Source organism: Tympanuchus pallidicinctus, unplaced genomic scaffold (genome assembly GCF_026119805.1).
Source record: "Tympanuchus pallidicinctus isolate F22 unplaced genomic scaffold, pur_lepc_1.0 scaffold44, whole genome shotgun sequence".
Lineage (NCBI taxonomy): Eukaryota > Metazoa > Chordata > Aves > Galliformes > Phasianidae > Tympanuchus > Tympanuchus pallidicinctus.
The window spans coordinates 54,858-71,486 of NW_026294763.1; the positions used below are offsets into that span (position 1 = coordinate 54,858).

At 59.3% G+C, this 16,629-nt stretch overlaps 3 protein-coding genes across 3 annotated transcripts; 2 read left to right on the forward strand and 1 right to left on the reverse strand.

Annotated features, from left to right (window-relative positions):
- The first annotated feature begins 308 nt into the window (after positions 1 to 308).
- Positions 309 to 6,863, forward strand: RETSAT (retinol saturase). Its single transcript, XM_052702270.1, has 11 exons — positions 309 to 545; positions 833 to 1,015; positions 1,519 to 1,760; positions 2,402 to 2,603; positions 3,289 to 3,486; positions 3,564 to 3,683; positions 4,094 to 4,232; positions 4,321 to 4,430; positions 4,744 to 4,910; positions 5,173 to 5,332; positions 5,621 to 6,863. Exons 1-11 carry the CDS (start codon positions 371 to 373, stop codon positions 5,764 to 5,766), a joined length of 1,842 nt encoding a protein of 613 aa, XP_052558230.1. The 5' UTR covers positions 309 to 370; the 3' UTR covers positions 5,767 to 6,863.
- A 91-nt stretch (positions 6,864 to 6,954) lies between these two features.
- On the forward strand, positions 6,955 to 10,679 carry LOC128090166 (caspase-3-like). The gene is made up of 4 exons (XM_052702274.1): positions 6,955 to 7,734; positions 7,960 to 8,132; positions 9,300 to 9,429; positions 9,962 to 10,679. Exons 1-4 carry the CDS (start codon positions 7,533 to 7,535, stop codon positions 10,252 to 10,254), a joined length of 798 nt encoding a protein of 265 aa, XP_052558234.1. The 5' UTR covers positions 6,955 to 7,532; the 3' UTR covers positions 10,255 to 10,679.
- Positions 10,680 to 11,893: 1,214 nt separating this feature from the next.
- TGOLN2 (trans-golgi network protein 2) lies at positions 11,894 to 16,413 on the reverse strand. The gene is made up of 4 exons (XM_052702277.1): positions 16,262 to 16,413; positions 14,698 to 15,923; positions 13,894 to 13,977; positions 11,894 to 13,782 (listed from the first exon to the last, which is right to left on the reverse strand). Exons 1-4 carry the CDS (start codon positions 16,353 to 16,355, stop codon positions 13,777 to 13,779), a joined length of 1,410 nt encoding a protein of 469 aa, XP_052558237.1. The 5' UTR covers positions 16,356 to 16,413; the 3' UTR covers positions 11,894 to 13,776.
- Between the last annotated feature and the right edge of the window lie 216 nt (positions 16,414 to 16,629).

Sequence of the window (16,629 nt, forward strand, 5' to 3'; positions counted from 1 at the left end):
CACGGCTACCCCAGGCCCCCCGCTGGCCCCGCACCCCTCTACCCCCACCGCTGCCCCCGGCTCTGCCCTCTGACCCCACGCCCATCGGAAGCGGCGGCGGGACCTCCCGGCCGCGACCCTCCCGGCCGCCCCGCAGTGCGCAGGCGCCGCCGCGCTGCCTGCCGGGAGCTGTAGTCCTGGAGCCGGCGGGGGGCGCGCGGGACTGCAGCACCCGGCATGCACCGCGCGTGTGGAGCACGGAGGGGGAAGGGCTTAGCGGAGAGGGGCGGGGCTTAGCGAGGGGGGCTGGGATTTGTCGAGGGGGCGGGGCTGAGGGCGGGGCCAAACGGAGGGCTGCGGGCAGAGGCAGCCCAGAGCTGCCGGCAGCGGCATGGGGCTGTACGCGGTGCTCGCCTTCCTTCTCCTCCTCCTCCTCCTCCTCGCCGTCCTCGCCTTGTATCGCTGGATCGGGTCCCGCGGCCCCAACCCCTTCGCCGTCGATACCCGGCGCCCGCCGGCCCCGCTGATCACCGATAAGGCGGTTCGTCGGACGGTGCTGAAAGCAGGTATCTGCATCCCCGTACCGCCCCCCAGGAATGCCCCGGGACCCTCAACCTCGAGATGCCACGGGATCCCCGTACTTCCCCGGGGTTCTCCGGGTGCCCCGTCCCTATTCTTCCCCAGGATGCCCTGTGACTGCCATGCCCATATCCCCCCGAAATGCCCCCCGTGCCTCCCTACGCTCCCCCAGGAAACCCCGAGAGCCCCGCTCCCGCTGCTCCCGTCCCCATGCCATCCGAGCACGGATGACATTTTGGGTGTCACCCCGCACTGAGGACCCCCCATCCCTCAGCTTTCTCTCCAGAAAAAGTCCCGGAGAAGCTCGATGCCATCGTCATCGGCAGCGGCATCGGGGGGCTGGCGGTGGCCGTGCTGCTTGCCAAGGTGGGCCGGCGGGTGCTGGTGCTGGAGCAGCACGGCAGGCTGGGGGGCTGCTGCCATGCGTTCAGCGAGAAGGGCTTCGAGTTCGACACCGGTACGTGTGGGCACGGGGAGGGCAGGGGGCTGCGACCCAAACCTTTTTGGAGAGGATCTGGCCAGTCGGCCGGCACCCATAGGGTGTTGCTCTGTGGTCCCAGTGGGATGAGCAGAGGTGGATGGCAGAGCTGCCTTTGCCCCAAATCCTCTTTCTGTTGGAGGACGTGGCGGCGGTGCTGCCCATAGCAGTGCTGGCGCTGTGGCATGCCCTGCTGGCATGCTGCAAGAATGGGCCCAGAGCCCACAGCACCCCCTGCACACGCAGAGCCCCCACCGAGCTCCGTGTGCCCCTCAGCCCGTACGCCGTTATTTACAGCAGCGCAGCCTGGGGTTCTATTAATGAGTACCCACCTTCCTAATATGCAGTGCTGGGCAGGTGGGTTTCCCTCGGAGCACGGACTCTGCACCCCAAGTGGGGCGGTGGGGACAGCAGTGTAGGGAGAAGAAGCACCCCCAAATCTCACACACACACACACGACTTCACGCAGCGTTACTCCACAGGGATCCACTACGTGGGGCAGCTGCAAAACGGCTCGCTGTGGCGCTTCCTGGTGGACCAACTGACGGACGGACAGCTGGAGTGGGCCCCCATGCCTCCCACCTTTGATGCTGTGGTGCTGGGAGAGCCCGGCCGTGACAAAGCCATCCAGCTCTGCTCCGGGGCCAGGACTTACTTCAGCAGGCTGAAGGAGCAGTTCCCCGCTGAGGAAGCCGCCATCGATGAGTTCAAGCGGCTGGTGAAGGTAATGGGGCTGTGGGGCTGCGCTCGCAGCGCGTGGCTCCACTCGTGGCTCACGTGCTCCTTCCTGGGGGGGGGGAAATTCCTGCCCCCCTGCCCGGGGGCAGCTGTTTGGCAGCGGTACAGCGCAGCCGTGTTGCACAACTGCCCCAGCGTGTTGCACCTGGAGCTCCTGACCCTGCTCAGAGGGTGCCCATAAGCTGTGCTCTGAGTGGGGCACGGGGGGCACAGACCCTGCAGTCCCCACATTTGTGGGGCGATGCTCCAGGACTTCCTGGGTCATCACCATTAACATCACGTGGGGTGAAAGTGGGATTTGTGCTCTGCCACCCCTGGGAAATGGGGCTGCACTCTGGGGGTGTTTTGTGGGGTCGGGTGCTCCCCTCCCCACAGTGCTGCAGATTCACATTAGTGCCATTTCCTAATAGCAGATAAAGGGAGAAATCCCATTTTGCATCCATCCCCTGGCAGCCTCCCCCAGAGTGGGGGGGTACCCAGAGGTCCCCAAAGGGGTCCTAAGGTGACCTAGGGGACCCCAAAATTGCTCAAGGGTTCCTCAGAAGTCCCCAGGGATTCTCAAGATGATCTCAGGAGTCCCTAAAGGTCCCCCCAGTGAGCTCTGCACATTGCTCTCCTCTCTTGCAGAGTGTCACTACTGGGTTCTGGGTTCTGGGTGTGCTAAAACTGCTGCCACTGCCACTGGTGCGGCTGCTGAGCCGCTCGGGGCTGCTGTCCCTGCTCAGCCCCTTCTGCCAGATGACCTCACGCAGCATTAAGGACGTGGTTGATGGCCTCACCACCAACGCCAAGCTGAGGGCCGTGTTCAGCTACATCTTCCCCACCTACGGTAAATTGCCAGGGCGCTCGGGCACACCAGAGCAAAGTTGGATCCTTTAAGAGCAAAAACAAAAGGCTTCTTATCCTCTCCTGTCCCTTCTTTTCCCTTTCCCTTCCCTTCTCTTCTCTCACCCTTTTTCTCCTTTCTCTTCCTCTTTCCTTTTTTCCCCTTTCCCCTTTATTCTTTCCTCTTTCCCTTTCCCTTCCCCTCCTTTCCTTTTAGAGGCCCTCATTTTGCACACCAGACCTGTCCCACCTCACACCCCCGCTTTGCCTTTGCATTTCACCACCTTAATGGAACCCTTGAGGGCAGGACGCCGTGTGCTGCATCCTCTGCACCCACCCCATCCCGGGGCCTTTCCCAAGTCCTTCAGCTTCCCTGCAGACTGCAGTACCCCCGCAGGTGGAGGAGTGGCTGTCCTGCCCTGACCCAGCGCCCACAGCCCTTTGGCCCTGACTTTCCTCCCTCCTGTCCCAGTTCTGAGTGACTCAGGATGCTGGAGCGCAGCCAAGGGTTGTGAAACCCAGATCTGCGGGGCGATGCCCCAGGCACGTCAGTGCCAGCTCCTCACACGGACCTCTGCTCCTCTGCTCCTCATTTCCCACACGCATCCCTCCAGCCAAACCATCCCTCATCCCAACCCCTTTGGGTTATGCTGCAAACCCAGTAAGACCGCGCTGTGCTCCCCTTCCAGGCGTGCTGCCCTCCAAGGCCAGCTTCTCCCTGCACAGCATCGTGTTGCACCACTACCTGTGGGGCGCATGGTACCCCAAGGGCGGCTCGGGGGAGATCGTCTTCCGCACCATCCCCATCATCCAGAGGGCCGGTGGCAACGTGCTGGGCCGGGCGCCGGTGCAGAGCATCCTGCTGGACTCCCAGGGCAAAGCCTGCGGTGAGCGACGCATCCGGGACGCGGCTCCCCCCCGTTCCCTCTGTGCTGCCATTACCCTCAGCCCTCCTCCCTTCCAGGTGTGAGCGTCAAGAAGGGCGAGGACGTGGTGAACATCTTTGCTCCCATCGTCATCTCGGATGCGGGGATATTCAACACCTATGAGCGGCTGCTGCCGCCCGAGGCGCGCGCTTTGCCTGGTAAAAGCCCCCCGTACAGTGCTGGGTTTAATTGGGATCAGGGCACTGATACCCTCTCAGCTCCAACCATCAGTGAGTGTCGTGGTAATTCCTTCCCAGACAGCGGCAAAGCCCAGTGCAACCTGCTGGGGACTGCAGGCATTCAGAAAAGGAGCACGGGAATCACAGAACATGGTTAAATACACCCAGCCCCACACTGGGCTTGCCCTAAAACTCCCAAATGGGAACGGACCAATCAGCAAAACCTCCCCGGACAGGGAGGCACCACCGCTTTATGGCTCCCAGGGGTCCTCCCGCCCCATGGGTGCACATGGGATGCTCTCAGCTAGATTTGCAGTGATGGGGGCGATGTGGGGCTGCGCACAGCTTCCTCTCCACCCTCACTTTCCACCCCTTCCTTCGTTCCGCAGAGATTCAGTCCCGGCTGCGCATGGCGACTCACGGCGAAGCTGGCTTCTCCGTATTCGTGGGGCTCAGAGGCTCGAGCCAGGAGCTGGGGCTGGAAGCCACCAACTACTACATCTACCCAGATACCAATCTGGACCAAATGTACGTTCGCTAAGCATGGAGGAGAGGTGGTTTCTGGGTGGGGACTCGGAGCCCCAGCCGCACCCCAGACCTCTGCGTCTCTCTGCAGAATGCGGCGCTACTACAGCAGCTCCCGCGACGAGGCGGCCGCCAACATCCCCCTGCTGTTTGTCACCAGCCCGTCTGCCAAAGACCCCACGTGGGAGATGCGGTACCCAGGTGATGCAGCGCTGCTGAACCTCACCAGGCGGGGGTTCCTTGGCCAACCCCCAGTGCTGCCACGTCGCACTGCGGGTCTCTGCAAATGGGGGCTGTGAGTTGGTTTCATTCGGAAAGCGGGCCGAGGGCCTCCAAGCTGCTGAGCTTGTGGAAAGTTCACTGCAGATACAAGGAAGGGAGGAGAGGCTCTGCTGGATGCCTGCACCAAAGGCTTGGGACCAGAGCTGCCCCAATGTTGGTGTGAGAATGGGGATTTGGGGTTTGTGGCACCAGGTGGCAGAGGGATGCATGCCCCAACCTTGTCTCCCTGCAGGTAAAAGCACGCTGTCCATCATCACCATGGCCAAGTACGAGTGGTTTGAGGAGTGGAAGGACAGGCCAGTCCATAAGCGAGGAGATGCTTATGAGGACGTGAAGAAGACCTTTGTGGACGCCATCATGCAGACCGTCTTCAAACTGTACCCCCACATCGAGGACAAGGTGAGGGGACACGGGGTTTGGGGCTGTTGGGGTCAGATCCCGGCTCCTGCCTGCCCAGCACACACTGGGGCTGCAGGGGTGAGGTTTGGCAGGGCAGAGGGGCACCAACCCGTCGGACCAAACGTGGCCTCAGCCACCACCCGAAAGTCTGCAAGGAGGTTTGTCCCATACCGTGCCCCATAAAAACAGCTTTCCTGAGCACGAGGCACCCCACACTGTGGCCTGCTCCATTGGGACCTCCGTGTCCTTTTGTCCCCCACAGGTTGAGCACGTCTCAGGGGGGACACCGCTGACCAACCAGCACTACATCGCCAGCCCCCGCGGGGAGTTCTACGGCATGGAGCACGACATGGCGCGCACGCAGATCGAAGCCATCGCCACCGCACGGCCGCACACCGCTGTCCCCAACCTCTACCTGACAGGTACCGCGTCCTCCGTTCCGGGAGGTGACTCTGGGGAAGCCTTCAATCCTGCTATGAAATACTGGGATGAGCTGCTGCCACGCTACGGGGTGATGCTTGGGCCGCATCAAAGTTCCTCCGAGCCACTCAGCCCCAATGGGGGGCATCGCGAGTCCCCCAGCCCCGGGTGCAGCCTCCCCACCTGGCACTGTTGTGCTGAGCTGGGCAAGGCAAAGCCCTCTCCGTGCTGGGGATGAAGAGGGGCTGGGATGCAGAGCTGGGGGTGGCACTGTCCCCTCTGTCTCGCAGGGCAGGACGTGGCTCTGTGTGGCTTCGCCGGAGCACTGCAGGGAGCCTTCCTCTGCACCAGCGCCGTCCTCAAGCGCAACATCTACCTGGACGCCATGCAGCTGTGGAAGCGCGTGCAGAGCTCCAATAGCAAGAAGAAGATCTGAGGCTGGGTCCCACCGGCGGGACCCCCTCCCCTCCCTGATGGCTTGCTTGGATAGCTAGCTCTGCTCTTCCCTAATGGCTCTGTGGGATCAACGCTGGTCGTGAAGCCGCTCCTGCTCCCAGCAGGGTCCCATCCCACTGCAGCTCATCTCACTGCACCGCCACGCACACTGCTGCCTCCTCCCCACTGCCTGTTTGAAGGGAAAAGCCCTTTTCCCAACACAAGGAAAAGAAGATCCTACACAACCACTGCACCACCCAGCACCGCTGGATGCCCTCCACTTGGGCTGCGAGAGGAGCATCCAGCTCCATGGGTGCTTGCCTGGCTGAGGGCAGTGAGCCCCACACAGCTGCTTTTCCCTTGCAGGCAGCAGCTTTGGTCTGAATGAGGCTGGGAAAGCTTCTCATGGTGCCTCCATGCCCGGGATGGTGGAGGCTGAGGAATGAATCCTTCCCTCTGCACACAGAGCTGCCTGAGCAGCGTTGAACCGGTTTTCCATCAGACCCATTTCTGTCAGCCCTGCACAATGCTCTGTGCACATCTACAATGCTCTGTGCACATCTGCAATGCTCTGTGCACATTTACAATGCTCTGTGCACATCTACAATGCTCTGTGCACATCTGCAATGCTCTATGCACATTTACAATGCTCTATGCACATCTGCAATGCTCTGTGCACATTTACAATGCTCTGTGCACATCTGCAATGCTCTATGCACATCTACTCCCACGCTCCGCACCCAGTGCTGTGAGGGAGAGGCTCCAGGCTGCATTGCCAGTGCTGAGGAGCCCTGCTCCAAGCTGAGCTCAGCGGAGCAGCGGAGGAAGCGCTGTTGTGCGCCAGGATGGGTTGCACTCAGGATGGATTGACTTAAGGCGATGTAAAGCTGCTCAGAAGCATCAGCAGTGCTTCCAGATGGGATCTTGCCAAGAATGTGGCCCTGCCATGCTGTGGCGCTGTCGGTTCTGCCCTGAGCAGATGTCGCGTCTGTCTGTCTGTCTGCTGGGAAACATCTGGGAGCACGACCAAAACCTTCACCGCTGCGCTGGTGCTGGGAAGGGCGAGAAGGCGAGAAATAAAACAGTGCTGTGATGGGAGCAGTGTGCCTTGTGGTGGGGGAGCAGCGGGGTGCTGCTGGCATTGGGGCTGAGCCTGGGTCCTGCGGCTGGGGACAGCAGCGTGAGGGAAGGCAGAGTTTGGGAAGGAGAGGAGAGAGGAGATGTGGTTTGGAGCCATCTGTGTGCCCGTCCTGCAGCGGCACAGGTGGCTCTGCGGCTGGCAGTGCTGTGTGTGCCATCAGTGGGTGCCCCAGCACCAGGCAGTGAGCACTGCAGCGCTGGCTCTGCTCTGTGGACTTCAGTCTGTGTTAAAGTCCTGCTGGGAGCCCACGAAGGAGTGGTTTTCCCACCGCCGGCAATAGGAGCCGGAGCAGCCGGGATGCGGGGGAAGCGGAGCGCTGCAGCCCTTGGCGGAGAGGCAGGGAGGGCTTTTCCAGCTGCTCCCACACTCCGCACCTTGCAGGCATCTCCCTGCAACCTGCTGCCCTCCCCAGCCCTTCTCTTCCCCAAGCTGAGTGCCCAGAGCTGAGCCCGGATCTCCTGCCCCTGTGACTCACACCCAGATGAAATCTGGCTCCGCAGCAGCTGACAGGCATTGCCCTGCAGGCACTGCATCAGCAGCAGACGTGTCCCGAAGGAGCACCCGGCTCTCGCTGCTCCTGCCCCAGGATTTAAAAGCCTCTGAGCCCTCCGAGGGGCCACCCCAGCATGTCCCGGCCACGGCAAAGCCGGGCTCTCATCATCGTCAACACTGATTTCCACAGTAGTGATGGCGATGTGGGGCTCAGGCCCCGCAGAGGAGCCAGGAGGGAAGCCGAGAAGCTCTCTCATGTGCTGGTGCAGCTCAACTACAGGGTGAAGCTGCTGCACAACAGGACGGCCAAGGAGATGGAGGACCTCTACCAGCAAGGTGAGCCCCCAAACCGCCTTCCTGCTCCCGGCTCCCACCTCCACAGTGCCCCACGTCACTGCCCAAAGGCAATTTGGGACGGATAGGGACCAACCCCCACCCACACCCAGGCCCTTGTGGTCCCTTCATCACACAGCGGGGGCTCAGAGCCGGAGATGGGCCTCCCAGCACCCTCACACAGCACTCAGCTGGAGGCTGGTAGCTGAGGGTGGCTGTGCCCCACAGAGTGCGGCCGTGAGCACGGGGATTACTTTGTGAGCATCATCTCCAGCCACGGGGAGGAGGGGGCCGTGTTGGGCTGTGACTGCAGGCCGCTGCGCCTCACCCGCATCTTCCGCACCTTGTCGGCGCAGAACTGCCCAGTGCTCGCACAGACACCCAAGGTCTTCTTCATCCAGGTAACACCACTGCTGGGCAAAACTGCACCCCATTTTGTTGGCTCCGCAGGCAGAGACAGGCACGAGCGCTGTTCTAATTGCAGACTTTGCTGCCCAGCTGCCATTCGCCACTCTGCTCCATCTTTGATGCTTTTGCTGATTCTCAGGTCACCTCTCCCCAGCTGGCAGCAGCCCCGTGCCCAGGACAGCAGTGCTTCCCCTGCCCCTGAGCGCCCTGCATCCGCCTCAACTTTCACCAAGTTTCTCCCTTCCAGGAAAGGTGACCTTGCTGGGCTCAGCCTCCCTCCCAGATGCCAGCGGGGTGTTGAGGAGTTGCTAAAAGTTGCCCTCAGATTCCATGACGTCAATATTTGGGCAAAGAGCAGCGTGGGGGGGCTGGTTAGAAACACCCCACAGGAAGCGAGCCCTGGAGTGCTCCGTGGATTAGGGAGGATTAGATGAGAGTAAATAGTGCAGCAACCTGCAGCCTGGGCAGATCTCAGCAGGTCAGCTCTGCAGACGTGCAAATACATGGAAATCCTCTCGTGAGAGCAAGCACAGATTGCTGGTGGCACTCATTTCCTGCTGGAAAGAGGGCTTAGCCTGCATGCCTGGCTACAATAGGGGCCACCTCCAGCAGCCAGAACTGCAGACCAGGATGGGTGCCCTTAGGGCTGTCCCCTTAGGGCATGCTGAGTGCCAGCGTGCTGCCGCTCCTTCCAGGCAGCCCGTGAGGATCCTGCAGGCAGTGATGCAGAGCAGAAGAGGCTCTCGGAGGGGGCTGTGTGTGTCCTCGGGGTGGTGCTCCTCATCATTGCCTGAAATCCCATCCTTGGAAGAAAGCTCCAACCATTGCATAGATCAGTGACTGCTGTGCTCCGAGGGGAATCTCCCCAAGAGGGCTCTGGTGTCTGCTGCTGTAATCCTGGAGCCTGCAGGAACATGAGGGGAAGAGAGGCTGCCCCCCTCCTGGGGGGAGAGAGAATCACAGAACCATTAAGGTTGGAAAAGACCTCTGACACCCCCAAGTTCAAACCCCAGCACAGCCCACCATGCCCACTGTCCCTCAGTGCCACATCCCCACGGTTCTTCACAGGATGGGGGGGCACAGCAGCCCCAAAGCCCCTCTGGATCTCCCTTGTTCAGGAGCAGAACACAGAGAAGCCAACGGCCGTGTTCTGCCTGCAGGCATGTCGGGGGGCTGCGCTGGACCGGGGGGTGTTTGTGGAGACTGACGGCGGGCAGCCGGAGCCAGACAGCTTCTCAGAGTACCTGTGCATCCCCCCCAACACCGCTGTGATGTTCGCCTGCAGCCCCGGTGAGGAAACCGCCAGGGAGGGTCAGCAGAAGCAGGGTCAGCACCTGCGCTTCCATGTTCCTGGGGGGCCATGCGTGGCTGTAGGGTCATGGCAGAGCTGTAAGGCCCTGTAGGACTATGAGGGGCTGTAGGGCCACAAGGAGCTGTAAGGCCATGTGGGGCTGTGGGAACACAATGAGCTGTAGGGCCATTTGGGGCCATAGGATCACAATGAGCTGTGGGACCATGGGGCTGTAGGACCATGTGGAGCTGTAGGGCCATGTGGGGTGGATCACAATGAGCTGTAGGGCCATGTGGGGCTGCAGGGCCACAAGTCCTCCCCTCAGCCTCCTCTCTGTGCCGAGCAGACCTCCCGCTTTGCCCCCAGCCCCATCCCACCCCCACTGCCCTCCTCTGGACGCTCGCAATTTTTGTCCCTCTGACTCCGAGGCACCCAAACGTTCCATTTCCAGCACTTCTTTTTCCCATAAGGGGCAGCGTGAGGCCCTCCCTCTTCCCTCCATCACACCATTCCTCCCTCTGCACGCCCCAGGCTACGGCGCCTTCCTGAACCCCGCGGGATCCATGTTCCTGCAGGCCCTGCTGGCGGCGCTGGCCGGGGAGGAGCGCAGCCTGGCGCTGAGCCGCATGGCCACCCGCCTCAACGCGGCCGTAGCCCTGGGCTGCCAGGCCCGCGGCGCCTACGAGGGCTGCAAGCAGATGCCCTGCTTCGTCACCAACCTGCTGAGGGACATCTTCCCCTTCTCGGCTGCGAGTGAAGCCCTGCCCAGCACAGACACACAGGGAGGGACGGAGGAGGAGAGGCAGAAGCCTGCAGCCTCTTAGGGGAAATGAAGAAACACGACAGAAACCCCGGCACAAAGGCACCCCGGGTTGTGCTGGAGCTGCCCAGGGTGCGAGGAAATTCTGGGGTGCGTCGTTCCCCCATCACGATGTACTGGGCTGGACGTCACCTGCTGCCCCATGGCAGCCCAGCGCACCCTCCAGCGGCGCTCACTTCTCCCCCCCGCCTCCTTCATGAAAGAGCCTCAGTGCTGTGAGCTCCGCTTTATCGATCCTGTTATCCGGGTGACCCTGCACAAAACACAGGCTTTTCTTCTGAGGGAAGAAAGGCTGATGTTTACCTGCCTGCTGCCCTGCCTGCAAGGAAAACACGGCGGTGGTGTAAAGATGGCAGCAGGCCCAAGCTGTTGGTCCTTACGATTGATTCTTCATTCCAAACCTAAAAAATAAACAGAGACCGATGGTCAGGCGGGTTGACTCAGACCGGGAGTGAGGGCACGGCTTTGGGAACGTTCACCAAGGCAGATCTCAGCTCACGACCAAAAGCTGCATCTTTGTGAACCTCCTCCTGCTGCGGGGAAGGGGAGGGTGATGCTCCATTGGGACGGAGGGGCTGGGACACCCCGTGGCCCCATGCTTTTGCTCAAGGCTTCCCCTTGTCTCTGGCACACAACCGAGCACAACGGAGCCTCCCCGCAGCGCCTGCACGGCTCACCCTGTGTGCTCAGCCATTAAATCTGCTTCGTCTCCACCCCGAGAGCCTCTCAGACAATCTGGGCTGGCGTCGGTATTTCTCAACCCTGAGCAGCACAGCTCTGATAGCAGAGCCCTGCCCTCAGAGAACTTCGGGCTCCATCAGCAGGACTTCGACCCTCGGCACAGCGCTGGTGCCTCGGCCCCGACAGCCCCGCGCTGCAGCGTCTCATGGCGCTGCCTCTTGTTGGGGGACCTCCTGAGCTGCTCCCTCCCCGTGCACTGGCTCTGCCCGTAGCAAGAGAACAGTTTGGAAACCCCTGCAGCAGCTCAGGGTGAAGCTGGGCATGGGGCTTGGAGCTGTTGGAGGAGCCCGATTCTTGCTTCTCTGGGAAATGACACTGAAGGTGCACACAGCAGTGCTTCCACCCCTTAGGAAGGCTCCAAAGAGCCCAACACACCATCAAAGTTTTCATTTTTAATCTCCTGTTTTCACCGTTCTGCCTCCCCCAGGCTCTCAGCGACCCAGTCAAGGTGAGAAGTAAAAAACCACACACAGCCCCCTCCTCCTCCCAGCTCGTCCTCTGCCACACTGGAGGCACAAGGGCAGAAAGTGGGGGAAAGTTCCATTGCAGGAAGCACCGCGCTGCACCTCGCCTGCCCTGCGCTCCTCAGCCACCCGGCGCTGGGTGCTGCTCCAAAAGCCTCCCTGTGGGCGAAGCAGGGAATGCAGACCCTCGCCTGCTGCTGACCAAGGGCCAGCTGGGTGAGAGGCAAAGCAGGCAGGAGCTTTTCAAACAGCCTCCAAGCAAAAGGAATTCTCCTTCTGTTCCGGCTGCAGGGTGCTTGGTCGTGTGAGGGCTGAGCCTGCATCCACAAACGGAGGCTCTGCACAGAGCCCAGAGCATGAGCGATGATCAAAGAGACCGGAGATGGGGCTTCAAAGCTTTTATAGACACGCAGACACAGAACAGGGCTCAAAACTCCGTATTTTTTTAAACCATTTATTGACTTTACCACACAGGGGAAAAAAAAAAAAAAGAAAAGTACAAAGCAATATAAAAATTCTGGTCCTTCAAAGCAAGTCGCGTTGCACTGCAGCAGGAAACAAACTGCGCTGCTTCGCACCAGCAAGGCAGCGGGCCCAGGAGCAGCCCCACCTGGAGGAAACACGTACCCACAGACACCACCATTCAGTGCCACGGCCAAAGGGAAAAGGCTTCGCGCTCCTTGAGCGGTTTGAAACACGTGGCACAAATCCTAACAGCGTTAAGAAGGGAAAAGAAGCCCTAGGAGTCGTTCCCAGAGGTGCGAGGCAAGAGGGGCTCTGTCCCTCTCTCCCTTTGTGCTGGGAAATCAGAACACAGCTGTAGCCTTCACGGCCAGACAAGGGAACTTCCTGCCCTCGTCACCCCGCAGCTGTGGGCGGCTCACCCTTGGTGCAGGGCTGGGGACAGGCAGCCCCCCCCCGGCCTCACAGTGGGGACAGGACTCCTCTGTGCAGCTCTGGGGGGGATGAGCACCCGTGTGAAGAGCCCTCCATGAACCACAGCCGTCACTTTCTGCCCATTAGGAAAAACAAAGAAAGAAAGAAGCCAGGCAGGCACTTTACACACATCCTTCAGAAGCGCCCTGTCTCAAGTAAAACATCTTTGGAGCAAAACTACAAAAATAAGACCAGCAAAACAGCTCAGGAATCAACATGTTTTGCAGCCTTCAGTACAACCAGTGCTAGTCCATCCCCGGCCCTCATTTCAGTGTCCCACAGCAAAGCTGAGAAAACAGCAATAAGCTGCTGGTGAGGTGAACATCAACCACATGAAACCTCCCAAAGCAGGGGAGCACAGAGCAGCAGGAGAGGAGAGAGGGGTTTGGGGGCTGCAGGACAAACCTGCTCACAGCAGGAGCTGCGCCTCTCCTGCTGCAGAGCTCAGCACTGAAGGACAGGAAGAGGTTTGAATGACTGCGAGTTTCATTCATCCCAAATGCTTCAGGACTGTCAACCACTCTGCATCATCATGATGACATTCCAACAACGGGGAACGCAGTCATCCTTGGAGGTGAAATTCGCTCCATCGCTGCAGCTGTTTGGCACAGAACCTCATAAGCCTGAGAGGCTCGCTTTCGCAGCATCAAACTAATTGTCCTCATTAGTGCAAGCATCTCAGCTGCGAGGACCACGAGGGAACAGAGCCACACGGAGCACAACTGCCACAGAGCAAGTGAGGGAGTCTAAGACAGAACCGAGGGTCGAAGGCAGCTCCGTTAAGTGCACTGAGTGAGGAGTGGGACGTGAAGCGAACATTGCCTTCATCATGGAGAGGAAGAAAAGAAACAAAGCCAAACAGAGTCCTTGGCAGATCATTTCCAAGCTAGTGCAATCACGCTTCAACTTTAGCATCCAAATACAATGGACAGAGGAAGAACGTCCGTGCCTCCAGCAGGACAGCGCTGCTCACAGCAGCTCCGTGACTGAAAGGAATCACGTGGCTCATTTTGCAGGCGGATTTTTTTTTCAAGAGGAGACGTGGGTACAGCAGATGGAAAGGCCCATTTCATTTGGACACCAACGTTCTGTCAAGTGCCAGAGCTGGCTTCTCTTGGGCCATGTCTAGAAGCCAGGCACCCAAGCGGAAACCGGTTCAGGCAGTTGAGAAAGGAGAAACACATTTTTAGGAAGTGAGAATCAAACATTACCAAGGTGCAGGTGCAAAAGTAAAAGCATTTCCCCTTCCTCCTGCTCTCCGAGGTCTGAAGACAACAGCAAAGCTACGATTCAGTGCTACAGCAGGCAGCCAGCCGGCGCGGCCCCGCCATTCCAGTCTCATCGCTGCCAAGCACCTTTCTTCCACTGAACACCTGAGGAGGAATCTAGATCTGGAAAGGGAAAAAAGGGAAGCTAAAACGATGTGAAAGATGCATGGAAGACAAGAGAAGAAAAACAGTTTCAAGGGGAAAACAAGACGGACGTCTCCAAGCCCCCCCTACCTTCTGATCCAGCCGCTGATAATCGCCGGATTTGGGCCGCCGGCCGCCCTTGGATCGCTTCCCTTCCAGGGCAAAAGCGATGATCTTTGGAGAGAGAGGCAGGGACAAGGTGAGCAGGACACCAACGACCTCCTGCAGTCTTTCTGACCTCTAACAGCTTTCTAGTGGGCTAATGAGGAGCCTCGCTTGCCTCCTTCTAAAAGCACTTGAAACAAAAGTCATCGTTCAAAAGCAGCTAAGACTGAAAACAAGAAATCATGAGGCTTTCCCAACATGCAGAAAACAGTAAAAAAGCTGCTCCCTCTCCTACTTCAAAAACAGCTTTGTAGGAGGGAGAAAAACAGCAGAAAAGATGAGCATTGTCACTTGGGCTGCATTCCCCCTGCAGTGCGAGTTAAAGACAAGGCTTTGGCAACCTGCTGCAGAAAACTCAGCATCTGAGAGAAACACGGAGCAGCTGCACACGTCTTTTCCTTTTCTCCTCCCTCAGCTCCATTTCTCACTGCTGAAAATACCCACTGGAGCCAAGGCCCCTCCATCTCCACCGAGATCCAAACGCTTTCCTGGTTACAACACTCCTCCCTGCTCATCTCAAAGCTGTTGAGGTCAAGTCCTCCAATTAAACATTAACCAAACCCAGGCAGCAGGCAGGAGGCCTGAGCAGGAAGCAAAAGGCAAGAATGAGAGCAGCAAAGGGGAAAGATCTGCAGTGGAGCGTGCCCCCACCTGCAGCACTGCCCAACGACTGGGAAGGAAGCTCTTAAACCACAGGGGGGAACCTGGGCAAGGAGCAGAGCCACTCACCTTCCGTTTGTTGTGATAGGCAACGTAGAGAGCAGCAACAATAATCGCCGTGGTCACCAGATAGGCGAAGAAGTGGCTGTTCTCTGACTTCTGCCCCGGAGCAATGGGAACACTCTTCTCTCTCTCCTTATTAAATAAGGCAGCACCGTTCCCATTTCCAACCCCATCCTCTTCCTCAGGGAGTTCGTCACCATCTGGAGAGCCTTCGGTGACATGAACAGATGAAACTGATGGCGAGGACGGGCTGTTATTTCCCAGTGAGCCTGCCTGGGCGCCCTGGCTGCTGTCCTGTGTGTTGGCATTGTCATGTTGCTGGTTGCTGCTACCTTGCTGGTCATCCTGGTTGTTGGTGCTGTCCTGGTGTTCATTATTCTGGTTGTTGGTGCTGTCCTGGTGTTCATTATTCTGGCTGTTGGTGCTGTCCTGGTGTTGATTATTCTGGTTGTTGGTGCTGTCCTGGTGTTCACTGGTCTGGCTGTTGGTGCTGTCCTGGTGTTGATTATTCTGGTTGTTGGTGTTGTCCTGGTGTTCATTGGTCTGGCTGTTGGTGCTGTCCTGGTGTTCATTGGTCTGGCTGTTGGTGCTGTCCTGGTGTTGATTATTCTGGTTGTTGGTGTTGTCCTGGTGTTCATTGGTCTGGCTGTTGCTGCTGTCCTGGTGTTGATTATTCTGGTTGTTGGTGTTGTCCTGGTGTTCATTAGTCTGGCTGTTGGTGCTGTCACTATGCTCCTTCTGGCCATTTTGGCCATTGGTGTTGCCACCTTTTGGTCCATTTTGGCCATCAGTGTTGCCATTTTCCTGGCCATTTTGGCCACTAGTATTGCCATTTTGCTTGGTCGGATTGCCTTGGCTGTCTGTCTTGCTGTCCTGACGGTTGTTGTTGGGGGTGTTTTGCTCGTGGGCACCATCATGGGTGTCAGTTTGGCTGTTGCTGTTCTGGGTGTTGGGTTGGCTAGCAGTGTTACTGCCAGATGGACTGTTATCGTTGCTGTTGCTCTGGCTGGTGTCTTGGCCCTGAGTGCCTTGTTTCCCTTTCTCATCTTGTTCCCCTGTCTCTTTGTGCCGGTTCTCCTCCTCCTTTTTCAGAACTTTGCTTTGATCTGTATCACCTGCACCTCCCTTCTCACCCGTTGCCCCTCCATTATCTCCATTATGTGCATTGCCATCTTCTCCAGCGCTTGTTGAAGGCTTGGTGGACTTTGAGTTCTCTGATTCCTGCTCAACGCCTGTCAGCAAACACACCGGGACCGCAGTTACCACCTGCGCCCGCAGTCAGTGCCAGAAGCGCGTGTGGCTGCGCTAAACAGCTCCCGGCCACCGCAGCCCACCTCCGCCAAAAGCAGCCTACAGTCTCCCATAAGGGGGCTGGAAGGGCAGCGCCTAAACGGGGGAAACCCGGCGGCACGGCGTCCTCCGGGGACCGCCCCCAGCCCTGCGCCACCTCCCACCGCGCTCAGGAGGCGCCCAGACCCCCCCCGCAGACCCAGCGCCAGTGTAAAACCCACGGCAGTCGGACCCCCAGCTGCTCCCGGTTCCCCCCAGTACCCCGGGCACCCCGCGCTACCTGCGGTCCCGGTCCCGGCACCATCCTGGTTTGTGGTCTCGGCGGCGATGCCAAGCAGCAGCAGCAGCAAAAGCGAGAGCAGCCGCAGCGCCATGCCGACCCCTCTCCTCTCACCCCGCTACGGCCTGCTTCCGCTTCCGGTTCCGCTAGGAAACGTAACTTCCGGCAGGAGGTCGCGCACGTGGGCCGCGCCCCACCAGGGGGCGGGAATTCTATGGAAGGAGGCGGGGCTTGCAGATCAGGGGCTCTGCTATGCAAATCAGACGTCGGTGCTTGGCGGGAGGGCCGCGCGCAGGCGCAGAGCTGCGTGGCTGCGCTTTGGGGTCAGAGCGGGGTTTGGGAGAAGAGCCGGCGGCGCGGGGCCTCGC

What these genes read in the sequence shown, in the direction of transcription:
- LOC128090166 (XM_052702274.1), top strand. Translation starts at nt 7,533, where the DNA reads ATGTCCCGGCCACGGCAAAGCCGGGCTCTCATCATCGTCAACACTGAT. An exon ending in CCAAGGTCTTCTTCATCCAG is followed by an intron (nt 8,133 to 9,299) that starts GTAACACCACTG and finishes TTCTGCCTGCAG; the next exon opens with GCATGTCGGGGGGCTGCGCT. An exon ending in GATGTTCGCCTGCAGCCCCG is followed by an intron (nt 9,430 to 9,961) that starts GTGAGGAAACCG and finishes TGCACGCCCCAG; the next exon opens with GCTACGGCGCCTTCCTGAAC.
- TGOLN2 (XM_052702277.1), bottom strand. Translation starts at nt 16,355, where the DNA reads ATGGCGCTGCGGCTGCTCTCGCTTTTGCTGCTGCTGCTGCTTGGCATC. An exon ending in TGCCGGGACCGGGACCGCAG is followed by an intron (nt 15,924 to 16,261) that starts GTAGCGCGGGGT and finishes GTTTGCTGACAG; the next exon opens with GCGTTGAGCAGGAATCAGAG. An exon ending in CCTATCACAACAAACGGAAG is followed by an intron (nt 13,978 to 14,697) that starts GTGAGTGGCTCT and finishes CTCTCTCCAAAG; the next exon opens with ATCATCGCTTTTGCCCTGGA.
- RETSAT (XM_052702270.1), top strand. Translation starts at nt 371, where the DNA reads ATGGGGCTGTACGCGGTGCTCGCCTTCCTTCTCCTCCTCCTCCTCCTC. An exon ending in CTACATCTTCCCCACCTACG is followed by an intron (nt 2,604 to 3,288) that starts GTAAATTGCCAG and finishes CTCCCCTTCCAG; the next exon opens with GCGTGCTGCCCTCCAAGGCC. An exon ending in CGAGGCGCGCGCTTTGCCTG is followed by an intron (nt 3,684 to 4,093) that starts GTAAAAGCCCCC and finishes TTCGTTCCGCAG; the next exon opens with AGATTCAGTCCCGGCTGCGC.